The sequence below is a fragment of the Dipteris shenzhenensis genome, chromosome 1 (assembly GCF_047967505.1).
Source record: "Dipteris shenzhenensis isolate YYH24624 ecotype China chromosome 1, Dip_SZ_1.0, whole genome shotgun sequence".
Classification (NCBI taxonomy): Eukaryota; Viridiplantae; Streptophyta; class Polypodiopsida; order Gleicheniales; family Dipteridaceae; genus Dipteris; species Dipteris shenzhenensis.
Genome location: NC_141596.1, coordinates 58,868,263 through 58,884,180, shown reverse-complemented (window position 1 = coordinate 58,884,180; position 15,918 = coordinate 58,868,263). Strand labels below are relative to the sequence as shown.

At 44.6% G+C, this 15,918-nt stretch overlaps 1 protein-coding gene across 2 annotated transcripts in view; it reads right to left on the bottom strand.

Moving 5' to 3' along the window:
- The window catches only part of LOC147906116 (CDPK-related kinase 7-like), a 45,880-nt gene extending 30,890 nt beyond the window's left edge, over positions 1-14,990 (bottom strand). The window contains exons 1-7 of one of the 2 annotated variants that reach the window (XR_015541278.1): positions 14,170-14,990; positions 13,878-14,008; positions 1,845-1,886; positions 1,595-1,703; positions 1,293-1,371; positions 791-1,087; positions 570-676 (exon numbers count right to left, since the gene is read on the bottom strand). Coding sequence is in view for 1 of the 2 variants with exons in the window: in XM_087376572.1 (XP_087232698.1) it covers positions 570-676; positions 791-1,087; positions 1,293-1,371; positions 1,595-1,703; positions 1,845-1,886; positions 13,878-14,008; positions 14,170-14,730 (1,326 nt within the window). In the remaining variant the exon portion in view is untranslated. The remainder of the gene's footprint in view (positions 1-569; positions 677-790; positions 1,088-1,292; positions 1,372-1,594; positions 1,704-1,844; positions 1,887-13,877; positions 14,009-14,169) is intronic. The other variant, XM_087376572.1, reaches the window with a different exon arrangement.
- Between the last annotated feature and the right edge of the window lie 928 nt (positions 14,991-15,918).

Below are 15,918 nucleotides of genomic sequence, written 5' to 3'. Positions count from 1 at the left end.
GTATGCATATATATATATATATATATATATATATATATATATATATATATATATATATATAATGTATGTATGTATATGTATTTACATATATACGTTACACACAGACCCTCCACCATGAATATGTCTACATAATCTAGGATTTCATTGTCACAAAACAGCTTTGAAGTATATGGTAATTCACCCGCCAGGTTACAAACCATCAACTCCATATTGGAGTAGTCACAACGACATCCTCAACCTTACTTCACTAGCTCAGATTACAAAAAGCTTGCAGATAAACTTAGTCATTGCAAGGTACGGGTTAAAGTGTCATTTTGTCTATTGCTAGACTGAGGTCAGCATAACAGGCCTCCAAAGCTAACACATCATCAGAACAGAGATCAGCTTAATTTCAGCCCTGCTATGTGTATCTGATTCCTTTGTACACCTCAGTCATTGCATTCCTATTCATAAATTGACTCCATAGATTTACATGCCTGTTTACAAAGACAGAAAAATTCTTGACTATTTAAAATACATAGGTTTGAATAGTATCAATCATCCAACAACAACCACCATGAGATATTAACCTTTAGGGCTGCTCGCTTCAAAGACGAAGATCGGAGATATGCTTTTACTAATTTATAGACCAGTATATCTAAAGGAATTGCATGGTCTCCACGAAGCCATGGATGTGCTGCATAAGCAAGAGAGTAGAGTAAGACATTTAAAAAGAAGAAGACAATAAAAAATTTCCTATCCTGAGATTTGTAGCACTACTTCCTAAATATACATGAGCTATACAACGTACTTAGAGCCTGAGCAGCTGTCATTCTTTTCCGCAAGTCTTTGCTCAGGAGGCGCTTTACAAAATCCTTAGCTTCTGGAGAGACAGAAGGCCATGGCATTTCATCAAAACTAGGATCAGCTCGTATCACTGCCCGGAAAATTCCAGATTCTGTTCGAGCCCAGAAAGGACGACTCCCACAAAGAAGAATGTAGGTAATGACCCCTACGCTCCAAACATCAGCCTCCATGCTATATGATCGATGGAGAACTTCTGGTGCCACGTAGTAGGCGCTTCCAACAATGTCATTGAGTCTTTCCTCTGTACAATATTCCAATTCAAAATAAAGCTTCAGTACAGAAGGGTTAATAATGTCTCCTTGCCTTTGCGAAAGTGTTGCAACAAACATACACGACTCAAATTTGTTGCTGAGACGACTAAAACAATAATGCTGCACAAGCCATTATGGTAGTACAATTTCCATGTCAGAGAACACTATTACTATATAATCTAAAGGCACCATAACCTGGCATGACAAAATCTGACAGACCGAAGTCTATGGCCTTCATTGGGGCACCCTCGCCCTTGGTTGTGAAAAGGAAATTCTGTTTCAAAAGAGAGACAGCTATAAGACTTAGAACTTTAAAGTGCTGTGAAGAACTATCAAACTACAGGGCCTTGAAAATTCATTCGATAAAAGGCATGCTAGGAGCACCAATGTTTCTGACAGCAACCTTCAACATGAGTCAAAATCAACTATCATTGTCTGGTTTGCTTCTAACACTTTTGTTTCTAACACTCAAACAAAGCTGATATCGAGCAATCAACCTCTGGCTTCAAGTCTCGATGAACAACGCCCTGTAAATGGCAGAAGGAGACTATGTTCAAAATCTGTATTACGATGACTTTTGCATCTTCCTCAGAGTACCTCCCTCCCCTGCCAAGGTGAACCTTCAGAATCAGTAAAACAAAACTCCAAGCCATGGTAAAAAATATCCAAATGGCAAGTCAAGTTCCGAGAAAAGTAGCTATGCTTAGGAAAAGCATAATTGCAGTCAGACTCCCTGCATTCTTATACCTCGACAGAATTCGATCTAGAAGCTCTCCTCCCTCACATAACCTGAAAATTGAACATGCTTCAGACTGGATTCTTAAATCGTCTTAAAGATAAAGAATGGCACAAACATCAAATCGGTAGTGTTATAAGTTAATCTGCTTGAAGAGGGACACTGAAACTATAACTTTTATCTGCTCTCTTCAATATCCTCATAATAGTCTAGCAAAACAATCACAGTCAAAATAACTGCCTTTGGGAATGGAAGTTGTACACATGAATCGAATAGACCCTCAACATTCAAGATAAACATAGAAGTTGACCAAATTGTATCCTAGATATTTAAGAAGAGTATATCGCTTGAGCCAGCTTCAGATTTCCTCCCAAGCCTAAAAATGCTGTTTTCTTCCAAACCACAGTCATAATTAAAATCGTCTACTGAAAATGGATTAGAAGTGCCAAGATATTAACCCCTTGCTGCTCCTAGAACCAGTACCACTACTTACTACTATTTGATACATGTTAGTAGTACTATACTATTGAGTATTGTTTAGTACCCCCAAAAGTTCCTTAGAGATACTTTACCAGCTACCCTAGCCAGCTTGTCAAATATGTTGTACAATCAAAGAGGCTACAAATATTGTCTTTCTGGATTTTGAAGATATATTTGACGTGTAACGAGCTCGTCAACAGGTTGTACAATCAGAGGCTGCACATATTGTGTTTCTGGGTTTTAACGATATATTTGATGTTTTCATGTAAATTAAGTGTCGCAAGGTCTTCAGCTCCAACATCTAATTGTGCACGCAACTCACATGACCTTTCTTTTTTATTAATATTTTGTCTATAGGCCTGTTTCTAACTCAAAATCATGACTTTCGCTCCAGCAACCAAGAAGCTCGACTATCATGCAGCTAGCATCATACGCCTTGCAATAGACCCAACCCTTGACAATGACGGAGCTCGAAAATTCCGGAGTGCAGAAATGCAAAGGGCGGCAGCACCACAATGGCATGGATGCTGTCAACCTGCAGTATACACCACCCGTGTGAAAGCCAACGCTGCCACTAGGCAGGTGGTCTCAGCCACCCTAGAGGTGGAGCTACCCCCTCTTAACTAAGGGTTGACAAGGATTTGCCAAGATGCATTTACAACGGTACACGAGGGACTCTCACAAAGGCCAACCACATGGGCAAATTTTAAAAAGTTGATCACTACTACATTTGTATTAGTACATGACATATTTGAGAAGGGAAAGTTGCTATGTTTTACTCAGGGCTTGCATTCCTCCCTAGCCTCAGACACAGACCGCAAACCATTGACCAATCTGCCAAGCTCGTACAGATATTCGAGCCCAATTATGCCAACAAGTACAAGAATGCTATGGGACTGCATTTCAAGCTGAAAATGATGCTTAATGGCATGACCGGAAGGCTGTAGCAGCCCCATTTCCTTGGTTCCCTGGGATGTTGGGCAGCAAAATGCCATAATCAAGGCCATATAAGCACGCAGGATGCGGAACCAGGAGGGAAGCCAAATGCTGCAGCAGAAAAATCACATAGTAACAGTATACCACAGCCATCATGGACACCAGGAAGAGGGCAAATAGATGCTTTAGGTGTGGCGAGAAACGGACTCCCAAGCACAAGGAGGTATGCAAAATATGAAATATTCGGGTAGCCAAACTGAGCATGATCATTGAGCTCTCTAATGATGATGAGTAGGTGGATGCTCCTGAGATCCTTGATGTGACTCATGAGGAGACAGATGGAGGACATACTCCAGATGCCAAAGTTGGGAGTGGTTCTGAGTTTCCCTTTGATCCAAGCGATACTACTCCGCTTGGAGGGCAAATCCATGACACACACGAGGCTCAGCCCAGTAAGGGTATTTATGTCTTATGCCTAGAGTCTCTTTTGTTGAGCATCGTGCTGCTGTGCCATTCCACGCACAGAATGATGCTAATGGGAATGCCGAGGAGCATATTCGAATGCTCAGCTGACACTTTACTCAATATCTTTTGCATTTAAGGGTGCTAGGAGTGCCAACACACTCAGAATAAAAGGTGACCTTAAGGAAAAGACTGTTCATATGCTTGTGTACAGCAGGAGCACACATAGTTTCATTTACAGTAGGACCTTGTAGAAAGTGGAGCTTGTTGCCACAAAGAGGACCATGGGCTGAAAGTTGGCGTTGCTAATGGACAGCATATGACCGGCTGTGTTGCCAAGATGCGAGTTATGATTTTGCAAGTGATCCTTTGCATAGGACATGGGTCCAATTAACATTGTCTTGGGAGATAATGAAATCCCTAGGGGAGTTTAGTATTGACTTGAATGGTGTGACACTCCGCTTTGCACATATGGGCAAAACAGTGCTATTGTAAGGTTTGACAGCCCTAAAAATGCAGATCATTCCAGCAATGCAGCTAACCCAATAATCACGAAAGAAAGTGCCATTTATGCACTAAAATGTGTCTGTAGACTGTGACTTATACGGGGAGCATTCCCCAATTGAACGATATGGAAACAAAAAGGACTTTGTATAAGTTCAAGGTGATGCCATTTGGGGTTGACTAATGCACCAGCCACCTTTCACGCACTCATGAACAAAATATTGGAGCCATTTGTCTTCCCATATGTGCTGTTTTCTTTGATGACATCCTCCTTCATAGCGAGAGCAAACAGGAGCACATTGAGCATGTCAAACAAGTGGCCGAAATTCTTAAGGTCGAATCAGCTTTATGCAAAAGCCAGAAAATGTACCTTTATGACAAAAGAGGTTGAATACTTGGGGCACAGTGTGAGCAAAGGGTGGACTGTGAAATGCGTGAGGGAATGGCCGCAGCCACTAAATCCCACCAAGTTGAGAGGGTTTTTGGGCCTTGCTTCCTTCTACAAATGTTTTAGTAAAAAATTTGCCAAGAGGGCAGCTCTTGTTCCAGACCTGGTGAAGAAGGATGCCTTTTTGTGGTCAAAAGAAGTTCAGCTCAGTTTTAAGACCTTAAATTTGCCTCCACTCTGCACCTGCATTGGTATGCCTTGATTTCTCGCAACCATTCATTGTGGAGGCAGATGCTGGCTTCTATGACGAGAGAATTTGATGCCAAAGGGCTCAACTACAATGTTTATGATCAAGAAATATTGGCCATCCTACATGCCTTCAAAAAGTACTTGTACGGAAGCAAAATCAAAGTCAAAACTGATCATAGGATACTCAGATTTTTCCTTGTGTAGCCCAACTTGTTTGCCAAGCAAAAGAGATGTGCAGCCTTGTCCAAGATGTGGGCTTGCATTGCAGGAGCCCTCATGCCAAAATCATCCTAACTTTAAATTGCATGAAAGGTGGCTATGGTTACTTGGTTTAAGATTCACAGTATAGGAAGCTAGTGTTGAGGGAAATGCATTCTTCGCCTACTGCAGGACATGCAGGTGTCACAAAGATGTATGAGACAGTAAGGCAGCATTTCTTGTGGGAAGGACTGTGGAGAGATGTAGTCAAACATGTTGCTGAATAAAGTGGACAGCAAACTACCAGCTGGTTTTTTGCAGCCATTACCCATTCCCGAGGGCAAATGGGCACACAACAAGATGGATTCCATCACGAGATTGCCTTCTACAGATAGAGGTGGGACAATATCTATGTACTAGTGACTGACAAAACAAGCCCATAACCCATTTTCTATACTAAGGTAGTCATGCAAAGCAATATCTCTGATCTCCCCCTACCCATTTTCTATACTAAGGTAGTCATACAAAGCAAATGAGCTATGCAGTTCCTAAACTCATGTGACGCACAAAATAAAAACGACAGACGATACAAAAGGGAGATTCTATTTGTGTGACTAGTGGAAACACCCACTCAATTTCATTCTACAGTTAGCTTGTCGAGTAGTATTGAAAGGCCCACTTTCAGGGATTGAGTCTACACCGAGTAAAAGAGACACGTGCAAAGAATAAAACAGATGGAACACCAGAAGTACTTCAGAAAGGATCACTGGTCATTTCAATACAGAGTTCACTGACTCAGAATACCAGAAAAAAATACAGGACCCTAGAGTTAAAATGTATGACTTGTCAAAGGAGGACACATGATCCGAAAGCCAGCACTTGCAAACCAGACCATCATTGTCACGATCTGTGACGTATTCCTTTCTCTATATCTAGACTTATGGATGGTTTGATGAATGGACACTTGTGGAAGGGTATGCCCTTTCGACAGGACACTTCCTATGAGGCACAACCCTTCACAAGAGACATTCTATTGAAGAGACATTCCTATTGTAATGTACCCTCTCATCAAGGGTCACACCCTTCACAAGGGGTACACACCTCTTCATGCACATACACTTTGGAGTACACACCTTTTCATGTGTGACTCTTCACTCTCTATATAAGAGAGGCCCAATTGTATGGATGACACTACAAATACACTATAGACACTCAAGCAATACAATTATTCCTTGTTCTCTGCTATTTCAGTCTCCTTTCTGTTCCTTAGCACATTTCTAAATATAGTAAATCTAGGATTTCTTACAGTGGTATCAGAGCAAATTTCACTCCTACCTATAGGAAATGCCCCCCACCTTCTAGCGCCGATCAGATACATCCCTTTCCGCTAGAAGGATATCCGTGCACATTGTGCATGGAAGAGATGGAGAGAATGAGCATAAAAATTTTTAGCGCCCACCCTGCCTAAAGTCATCAATGGCCTCTCCATCTCCCACACATCACGAGTTGATGTGAATGGACACGACAAAAATCGTGTCTTTTCATGTGCTTGGGCTGTCCCAAAACCAAGGGACGCACCTCTTCCACCATCGGACACACCTTTTGATGAAGAGTTTTGACTCACCCAAGGGACACACCCCATCGTGGAAAAAAGGACACACCTCTTCATGTGGGGACACCCCTTTTAAAAACAAGGTCACACCCCTTCATGAAAAGGTACACCTATTCCAAGGGTCACACCCCTTCGAATAGGCACACCTTTTGGCACCAAGCACCTTATAAAAGGGTACCTAGAGGGGCTAAAAAGAAAAACCCAGCCCCATACCTTAGGTCTTACCCTAGACTACCCACAGGTTAATTAAACCCACACATTAATTTTTGGCAACCACCCAACCTAGGCAGCCACAAATGAAAAAGGGACGATCCATTTTGACACCTGTACAGAATTCGGTCACGCAGGCTTGCCTCCCTTGACCGTACGGATTCTGGTCACGCGGGATCCGCCGTGTCTCCACGACATCATGCAGCCCCTCCCCCGCCAGTTTGCTGCCCTGGTTTCCTGCCAGCTCTGCAGCGCTAGATCAGCACCAAAATCCCTGCCTAGGCTGCCGCGAATCAGCCCTTGGTAGCCAGCAGCCTGTTTCGCCATATGCAGCCTGCCGCCCTTTTTTTCGCCACCTTACCTGCCTTTGACCAGCAGCGGTTCAGCCCTCTAATGCGATTTCAAATAGCCTGTGAAACGCATGCTGTTGCTACCTTCCAATCCGGACCAGCCAGGCCCAGATCTGCTCCTCGCAACCCACTGGTATTTGCCTCTGAAATCAACGCAGGAAATCTGCCCTTTCTGCACCCAGCCTCTGCCAATGCCTCTGTCTACCTCGAAAGCCTACCCGGCACCTATTTCTAGCTCACACAGCCACGTGGATTTGCAAGGACAGCAACATGGACCTCCGGACAGAGATCTACAAGCCTTCTCTACGCGACAAATTGGCAGATTAAATCTATGCCAGGTGGATTCTTTCCATTCTACTTCTAAGGATTCTCTTTCACATTGTCATTTGACACTTATTATCAAATTACAGCAAATGAAAGGCGCTTCCTTAAAGCATGGAAACCCTTGCTAATTCACCCGCCCCTTCAAGGACACCTCAGGCATCATCTACCACACAGTATTGTGTTCAGATTGCACAACCAGCCCATTTCGGAGCTTTGGCATCGTGGGTCTTCTGTGTCACGTGCCCTCCTAGTGATTTGGACCACATCCTATACCTTCTGCGTGAGGCACCTCACTTACATTACTTCCTCAGCACAGTCCAGGTTGTGTTCCACGAGACACGAAGATACCCAGAACCCGATATTCCTCACGAGTTTGCTGTCCATCTTTGGAGAGATTTTTACCCCTCAGCTTCAGCATCTCCAGGGTACTCTCCATCTCCTTCAGCTCCCAGATATCCTCCTATACAGGTTGTACCTTCCCCAAGACAGTATTTACACTCTGAAGGCACTCCTCCTACTAGATATCCTCCACTTCCGACAGCAGCTCCTTATCCCTTCTCAGATCTGTGGACTCTGCAACCTACCCCTATACTTTCACGAGCAGTAACACCCATTTCGGCATCACCAATGTTACCTCAGACAGGACCTCCTTTAACAGATTTCCACGCCTAGTTCCATCCTGCTTCTCCTACCTCCTCCAACATGAGCAACGTCAGGGAGCACCCCGAATCTTCTTCCAGGAATGGTACAAACTAGAGCGCAGGCTCGTGCTTTTCTCACGGGGACCTCAAATATGTTGCAACGCTCGCGTGCAGCCTCTCCAGAGATCAGCGATTCAAGTCCAAAAAAGATCCCTGAAGTCAACGTACAAGGCAAAACACTACTGCAGCTTCAAATTTCCTAGCTTCAAGACAGCATCTCCGCCTTGGTCCAGAAAGTCCAACAACTCCAAGATTCTCGCAGTTACACACATACAAAGGATGATGTGATGCAACCAGACGACTATGTGGACTCATTCCCATCAGAGGTAGAAAACATTGAACTCCATGCCCTCTACCGTTTACTCCAAGCTTCCAAAACTAAAAGACTTGACATCAAACTTTCGGAAGCCTACAATGGTCAACGAAATTGCCGAACAGTTGACCAATGGCTCGCAAAATTATGCATGTACTTTGATACTGTTGACCTCACTGAAGGCAAAAAGATTGCCTTGGCAGCCTCCCTCCTCAAGGATACAGCTTTCCTATGGTGGCAAAGATGCTTAAAGGATGGCAAAAGTGTGTTAACCTCGGAACGTTTTGAACACATGCTCCGTAAGCAGTTCATATCTGCCAATGCGGACTTCCAAGCACGTTCAAAACTCCGATAGTTGGAGCAAACAGGCTCCCTGTCTTCCTACATCTCTCAGTTCACCACATTGGTGCTGGAGATTGATGGGAACTGATGATGATCGCCTTCATGCTTTCATCTTAGGCCTAAATCCCTCGTTATGCATTGATGTCCTTAAAGCAAACATCACCACCACAGCTGGCGCTATTACTTACGCAGAGCGCATAACAGATTTTCAAAACACAGGGAAGCAGAGTGCTAATCGAACACAGGACTCTACTATGGCCAAAGGTGCTCGCCCTCAAGATAACCCCAGGTTTAGAAAAGCCTCGGGTAATCAAGGTCAGCGACAGTCTCAAGATCCCCACAAGTCTCAAAAATCATATGCTAGATTCCAACAGAAGCACTCCTCCAAGGATCGCGCCTCTTCTTCTTCACAAAGTCATCACCGTTGTGGCCACTGACAAGAAGAACAACTCCAGCACAAAAGGACTTTGTACCATCTGTACAGGCGACCATAGATGGTTCAATTCTCCCAAGCGACCAAAGCAAAATTCCAATATGGAACCTAGCACTTCCTAAACAGAAGATGCTACCCCAGCACAAGACAAGAAAGGCAAAGCTGTTCCAATGGCAAATACCATCCGCTTGAGCCTTGCTAGCAACCCCGAACCTTCCCTGGCCACTCAAGTACTTTGTGTTCAAGGATCGATTCGTGGAACAACGGTCACTATCCTCATCAACAGTGGCTACTCTCATAACTTCCTAGCTAGTTCAATGGTCGACAAACTTCAACTGACCACCAGTCCTAGTCTCATGGACTATCAGATTGAACTCGCAGATGGAACTACCTTCTTGTGCAACACCAGGATCAAAAACTTGACTTTTCGCATCCAACATTATACGGACAAGTTGAACTTCGACATCGTGCCTCTTTCTCGGTACGATGTCATACTTGGACAACAGTGGCTCTACGACTATGATCCATCGATCAGTTTTCGCAGCCATACTATCCAATTTGTCCACCAGGGAAAACTTATTGAGCTAACTGGTTCTAGGGACTCTCCTTCAACCCCAATTGCCTCTGTCCTACAAGTAAAGAAGTGGGTTCGTAAACGTCAAGTAAAGACTTCACTTCTGTTGGTTACGGCAGTAGAGGAGACACTAACAAAGGATCCTCCTGAATACCTCAACCAACCTTTTTTCCAGCCCTACCTGGATATTTTTCCACGGGAATTGCCAAAGCAGTTACCACCTCAACGACCAGTGGATCACCCAATCGAACTTATTCCCGACAGTAATCCACCGTCGAAACCTCCTTATCGGGTTTCTTACACTCAAAATGAAGAAATCCAAAGACAGGTCACCGATATCCTCGACAAAGGTCACATTCGGCCCAGTCACAGCCCTTTCGGATCTCCTGTACTACTTGTGGAAAAAAAGAATAAGTCAATGCGCCTCCGCATCGACTATCGAGCCCTTAACAAGCTCACTATAAATACAAGTATCCATTGCCTCGCATCGATGACCTCTTCGATCAACTTCTACACGCAACACAATTCTCAAAGATTGATCTTCGTTCAGGTTATCATCAAATTCGCATACGAGAAGGCGATGAGTACAAGACAGCTTTTCGAACAAAGTATGGACACTATGAATGTCTGGTCATGCCTTTTGGATTAAACATTGCCCTGGCCACATTCATGAAACAAATGAACGACATCTTCAGGCCTTTCCTCGATAAGTTCGTCATCGTTTACCTCGATGACATCCTCGTTTTCAGCAAATCCCTACATGAGCACAAATAACACCTTCACCAAGTTTTTGAAGTTCTCCGTGCAAATTCTCTCTACATCAACATTGAGAAGAGTGAGTTCTTCAAGACCCAACTCGAATATTTAGGACATGTTATTTCAGCTCAAGGCATCTTTGTGGATCCCAAGAAGGTCGAGGTAATCCAAAACTGGCCTACTCCTAAGAATGTTCATGATGTCCGCTCTTTTCTCAGATTGGCAAACTTCTACCATACAAAGGTCTATCAATTTTCCGAAATCGCAGCTCCTGTGTCCGAATTATTGAAAAGCACAGCAGTTTTTCAGTAGCTTCCCGAAACAGAGAGCAGTGTTGATGCAAGAAGGCAGAGTTATTGCTTTTGACAACCATAAACATGATATCCAAACCCGATACCCGGTTTATGATAAGGAGTTTCTTGCTGTTGTACATGCTTATCGCTCTTGGAAACATTATCTCATGGGAGCCAACTCGGTGGTCAAGACAGACCATCACTCTCTAAAGTATATCTTTACTCAGCCAGTCATGAACGCTCGACAAGCACGCTGGGTTGAGTTTCTGGCCAACTTTCACATGACCATTGAGTACATTCCAGGACTACGCAATGTAGTTGCAGATGCTCTCAACAGGTTGACTCTAGCATCAGCTATGGTAATCTCTACATTATCTGTGGATGTTCCGAATTCATTCAAAGGAAAATATTTCAATGATAAAGACTTCGGCACTGCAGTACAAGTTCTTTCAAAAGATCAACCTTCGACTTCCGAACAGAAGATTTCTTATACGGATGACCTTCTGTATTATCAAGATTGCGTCTGTGTACCACATGACAAGGATGTTCGACGTCTTTTGTTAAAAGAGCATCATGTAGTTCCTTATGCTGCCCATCCAGGCATCAACAAGACTTATAGGTTACTCAGTGCAACATACTATTGGCCTCAGATGAAAAGCGACGTCATCAAAATGGTTACATGTTGCTTATCTTGTCAGCAAATGAAAGCAAGCCGACGACTTCCAGCATGACTTCTTCAGCCTCTTCCAGTTCCAACTGAAAGATGGGAAAGTATTTCCATGGATTTCATTACAACACTACCACGATCCTCCAGAGGTAACACTCAGATTATGGTAATTGTTGATCGATTGTCCAAAATGGCACACTTTGTTGCTTGCAAAAGCAGTGCACAGGCTCCGGACATCACCAAACTCTTCATACAACACATCTTCCGACACCATGGATTGCCCAAGAATATCATATCCGACAGAGATCCTAAGTTTACCAGTTACTTTTGGATTTCACTGTTCGAATCTTTGGGTACAACTCTACTGTTCAGATCAGCCTACCACTCAGAATCAGATGGTCAGACTGAAAGAGTCAACCAAGTTCTGGAAGAAATGCTTCGACATTATATTTAGTCACGCCTGGTAGCTTGGGAAGAGTATCTACCACTCCTTGAGTTTGCTTATAATAACTCTTTCCATAGTGCCATCAGCATGACTCCATTCCAAGTAGCTTATGGACACACTCCAATTGTACCAACGAATTTTGTACTTCAACATCGAGTGGCCCTAGCCGATCAACTGGTTCAAGAAATGCAAGAAGAGCGGTATCAATGGTCTGTCAACAAACATCGACGTCACTTGGAATTTGACACTAGTGACATGGTTCTATTATTTGTAGCCCCACATCGCTTTAAGACGGTTAAGTCTGTGTTTCCTAAGTTGCGCCCAAGATACTATGGACCTTTCCGGATCGCCAAGAAAAATTCACCTTTAAGTTACAAATTGGAATTACCACCATCATGGGGTAAAATCCATCCGACATTTCATATTTTTTGGCTAAAGACATACATTCCAAGCGATGAAGCAGTTCCTCCTGCAAGTGATTATGTCCCAGAAATCGAAGACGATTATGTTCTCCTTATTCCTAAGCGTATTCTGGACCATCGACAGCGAGAGACACGACATCGACTTATCACAGAATTCCTTGTTCTTTGGCGAGATCTGGACGACTCCGACGCTACTTGGCAATCTGATGAAGACTTACAGCAGTACCCTGACATTTTACAGCAGTATTTTCAGAATTTACGTGATATTTTCTACATCAGTTCATTATCTGCACCAGGGTCTTATTTTGAGTGGGAGGGGATGTCACCATCTGTGACGTATTCCTTTCTCTATATCTAGACTTATGGATGGTTTGATGGATGGACACTTGTGGAAGGGTATGCCCTTTCGACGGGACACTTCCTATGAGGCACAACCCTTCACAAGAGACATTCTATTGAAGAGACATTCCTATTGTAATGTACCCTCTCATCAAGGGTCACACCCTTCACAAGGGATACACACCTCTTCATGCACATACACTTTGGAGTACACACCTTTTCATGTGTGACTCTTCACTCTCTATATAAGAGAGGCCCAATTGTCTGGATGACACTACAGATACACTATAGACACTCAAGCAATACAATTATTCCTTGTTCTCTGCTATTTCAGTCTCCTTTCTATTCCTTAGCACATTTCTAAATATAGTAAATCTAGGATTTCTTACAATCATTCCATGTGTGACGATCCAGATTGAAGCAATTGAGAATTGCTAGGTATGTGCTCAAACTCGTGAGCATTCTAGCTGGGCCCAACCCGACACAAGCTATGGAATCATACGAGATACTCTAGGCAACAACAAAGGCTGAAGGGGGCAACATGTGGAAAAATAGGCATTAACGAGAGGCATGACTCAGGATGCTCATGAGTGAGATAATTTGAAAATCAAGGGTCAACCCTAGGAAGTGCATTTATCAAGAGATTTAAAAAGCACAAGAGGCCTGTTTAGAGAGCCAAACGAATCTTTGTATGAGATTAACAACCTCAATTCTTTTCCCTACTCGTTGATCGCATATGCAGTTCTTCCCGTTTGACGTGAAGATGTTGTGCCCGCATTCGAGATGGTCGGTCTTTTGAATAATCAAATAAGTATGTTCCATCCCACCTCAGTTTCTCGAGATTATTTGTTCTTGTATCTTCCAAGCATTATTTATCTGCTGCTTTAGGTTCGGAAGGAGAAGACATTTCGCAGAAAATTGATGTTCATGAATTTTTGTCTAAAGTTATAAACTCTGGTAGCTTCTTCGTAAGAATGCAAACTGAAAAACTAGCAAACCAGCTGCAAGGTTCAACTAATACTCGATAATTGAGAAGAAGTACATACTCCATAACGATATAAACGTTGTGGTTATCCTCGCAAGCATCATAGAATTGTACTAGGTTCTCATGTCCTGACAATGCCCTCAGTATTTTCACCTCTCTCTTTACATCCTCTATTGCAATGGCTGTTGTCATCTGCGATAGATGCCAACATATCAGAGCTCTCCATTCGTCGCACACAATTGCATAAAGCATTCAGAAAAGACCAACTTTAACCAGCATGCGGAGACTTTTTGATGAAGTTTTATCGCTCCATAGATTGCAATAAATTGCGATTAATGTAACTAAGCAATCACCTTAGCTTTCGCTATAATTTTGACAGCCACAGCCTGCCCCTTGAGTGCGCCTTTCTTGACCCTTGCGAAACATGTGTGACCGAAGTGGCCACGACCCACCTCCTGTCCCAGCTCATATTTGGTGGAGAAGCTCCTGGAGTACCCGAAATGCTTCTCGAGGGGCGTCTCTTGCTCAACTCCTTCGGGAATAGGTCCTTCCTTGGGCTTTGCGGCACCGTGTCTTTTGAGAAGAGAAGCTTGGATGTGCTTGGCTGGAGAAGGGGGGGGGAAGGGTAGTTTGAAGAAGCGTCTGGGCGTAGAGCGAGCAGGGGAGGTGCCAAACTGCGTGGAAGGGCTTGGGCTAGGAGCTGAGCTTGTGCTAGGCAAAGGACTGTAGAAGGTAGGAAGTGGGCTGGCTGAGGGTAATGGCGATACCGTAAAAGAAGACTTTGAAGCCCGATTCCCAGATGTTCCATTCTCTCTGCGTGTGCCCGAGCTCCGGCTATTGCGTACCTTGTCACCTTGCCGTGAGTCCTTACGTGAGTCTTTCACTGATGGAGGCCTGCCATAGCACTGACCCATCTCTCCGATAGAGCTTTCTGCTTTCTAATCCGACATCACTGAGCAAACCGCGGAACCATCTCTCCGATACAGCTGTCTGATTGCTAATCCGACATCAAGGAGCTGCAAAGCGCGGAACGACGTTGCTCCATTGATTCCGGTGGGGGAAGGCACGCAGCCAGGAAGAATTGAGCAAAATGGAAGAATGTGGGAAGCTAAGAATCAGCGCGGGGGGGGGGAGGGAGGAAAGGAAGTTGGTGAGGGAGGGGGAGCCGAGGGAATGGAGACCCATGGTGGATTCAAAGGGGGGGGGGGGGGGGGGGGTGCATGGGGAGTCAACAGGGAAGAGGAATTCGCGGACACAGAGAGAGAGGAGGATGGACGGAGAGATGGATGGTCAAACGGGAAGGAAGCAATGAGGAAGAAGAAGAAGAAAATGGTGCACGAAAACCACTTTTTGCAGAAAGTGAGCTATGGCGATGGCGAGCTCCCCCTCTTCAATCTCCTTTGTCTCTCTGTTTGTGGCTATGGCCAGCTCCAGCTCTCCCCCCTCTCTCTCCAGCTACGCCCTCGTCTCTCTCGCTGACTATGGCTATGGCGAGATTGAGCTCCGCAAGCTCTCTCCCTCTCGTTCAACCTCTGCAATCCTTCCCTCCCTGGCTATGGCGCCATCGACCTCCCCGCGAGCTCTCTCTACCTCCAACCTCGGCAATCCTCCTTGCTCTGATCCCTCGATGGCTGGCTCTCTACCTGGCTGTGGGATGTGTGATGGAGCTCCGTAAGCTGGTGGAAGCCTCCCTATCTGGCTATGGCGAGAGAGAGCTCCGCAAGCTGGGTAGCGCCCTATCTGGCTATGGCGGGATACGAGAGCTCCGCAATCCTCCTCGCTCTCTCTTTCTCTCGATGGCTCTCTATCTGGCTATGGCGAGCTTCCTCTCTCTCTCTCTCTGTCTCTCTTTCTTTCTCTCGATGGCTCTCTATCTGGCTATGGCGAGCTCTCTCTCTCTCTCTCTCTCTCTCGCTACGACGTAAAAAACTCTTCTCCTTCTTCTTCTTCTCCTTCTCTCTCTCTCTCTCTCTCTCGCTATGGCGAGCTTCCTGCTTCCAACGCCAACTCTGCGTCGTCCTGCCTCACCGTCCCAATCAAATCTCTCTGTAGCAAAACCTGCACTGTGCTCTCTCTCTCTCTCGCTCCCGCTAACCCATATA